This window comes from Octopus bimaculoides, chromosome 9 (assembly GCF_001194135.2).
Source record: "Octopus bimaculoides isolate UCB-OBI-ISO-001 chromosome 9, ASM119413v2, whole genome shotgun sequence".
Taxonomy (NCBI): domain Eukaryota; kingdom Metazoa; phylum Mollusca; class Cephalopoda; order Octopoda; family Octopodidae; genus Octopus; species Octopus bimaculoides.
Genome location: NC_068989.1, coordinates 52,826,497 through 52,827,741, shown reverse-complemented (window position 1 = coordinate 52,827,741; position 1,245 = coordinate 52,826,497). Strand labels below are relative to the sequence as shown.

At 37.3% G+C, this 1,245-nt stretch overlaps 1 protein-coding gene across 1 annotated transcript; it reads left to right on the top strand.

Annotated features, from left to right (window-relative positions):
• Positions 1 to 516: 516 nt before the first annotated feature.
• On the top strand, positions 517 to 942 carry LOC106876641 (uncharacterized). The gene has a single exon (XM_014925253.1). It carries the CDS (start codon positions 517 to 519, stop codon positions 940 to 942), a length of 426 nt encoding a protein of 141 aa, XP_014780739.1.
• Positions 943 to 1,245: the final 303 nt, after the last annotated feature.

Below are 1,245 nucleotides of genomic sequence, written 5' to 3'. Positions count from 1 at the left end.
TATTTTATTTATAACTAGAATATATAGCCACTGCGTTTATTTCAGCTTTGCATTGAATTATGAGTGTTGCTTCTGTTATTATTAATCTCTTTTGTGTTTTGAACTCCATATCGTATATATGTATTGTTTACAAATGCTTTCTTATGTAATTTAGTTTTGTGTTATGCGGTTTGTTCCATGTCAGCTGACTCATTTAGTTATATTGAGCAGGTCAGTGACTGTTGTATCTTTACGGCTTATATAATCGTTGTGCCAACGTTTATACCGGTCGTATTGACTAAAGCTTGCTTCAACGTTTGTATGACTGTCAATTGTTATTGGGAGCAAGGTTAAATTTTAGTACATTTGTAGTATATCATTACTGTTAGATTCTGATTTAGAGTAAAGCCTTTTCACCTCTATGTTATAAGTTTGTTTATTTTCATAAAGTGCCTATCTATTCTATTGCTAATATATATATGCATATAAATTGACATCCAAGTGTTCAAAAGCAACTGGTAGTGACTTCTCTTGAAAATGGACAAAATTTGGCATTCTGCTCCTATCAAGTATCTGCAGAAAAAGGGTTTAACTTCCTATGATATTCATGCTGAAAAGGTTACTATATTAACGGACGACGCTCCAGATTTATCAACAGTACAAAAGTGGGCAGCTGAATTTAGGAGGGAAAGTGAAAGTCTTGGAGATGGCACAACATGTGAATGGCCTGCAACTACTACCATCGAAGAAAATATTGATCGTGTTCGCCACATGGTGACAGTTGACAGGCGATTGACTATAAATCAGATAACGAATGCTGTGAGCGTTGTGAATATTCTGCACCGTGAACTTGGCATGACGAAGGTTTCTGCTCGGTGGGTTTCACATCTTTCGACAACTAAGCAAAAGCGCACGAGGATGATCCCATCACCGAAAAATTTCGCATTGTTTGAAGCAGATTGAAATTGTTTTCTTCAACGTTTCCTGATGTGTGATGACTGTTGGTGTCATCGCTTTGAGCCTGAGGCCAAGAGACAATCCATGTACCGGAAATACCCCTTATTACCTGTTCCAAAGAAGGCCAAGGTAGTTTCATCTTCAGGGAAGGTGATGACTTCCGTTTTCGGGGATGCAAAAGGCATTGCGTTTATTGACTATCTTGAAAAGGGTCACACTATTAAAGGAAAGTGCTATGGCAATTTGATGAGGCAGTTACGAAAGGCTATAAAAACCAAACTCACTCGAAAACTTATGAAAAAGGTCTTA

Excerpts from the sequence above, each read along its gene's own strand:
- LOC106876641 (XM_014925253.1), top strand. The coding sequence starts at position 517 with ATGGACAAAATTTGGCATTCTGCTCCTATCAAGTATCTGCAGAAAAAG.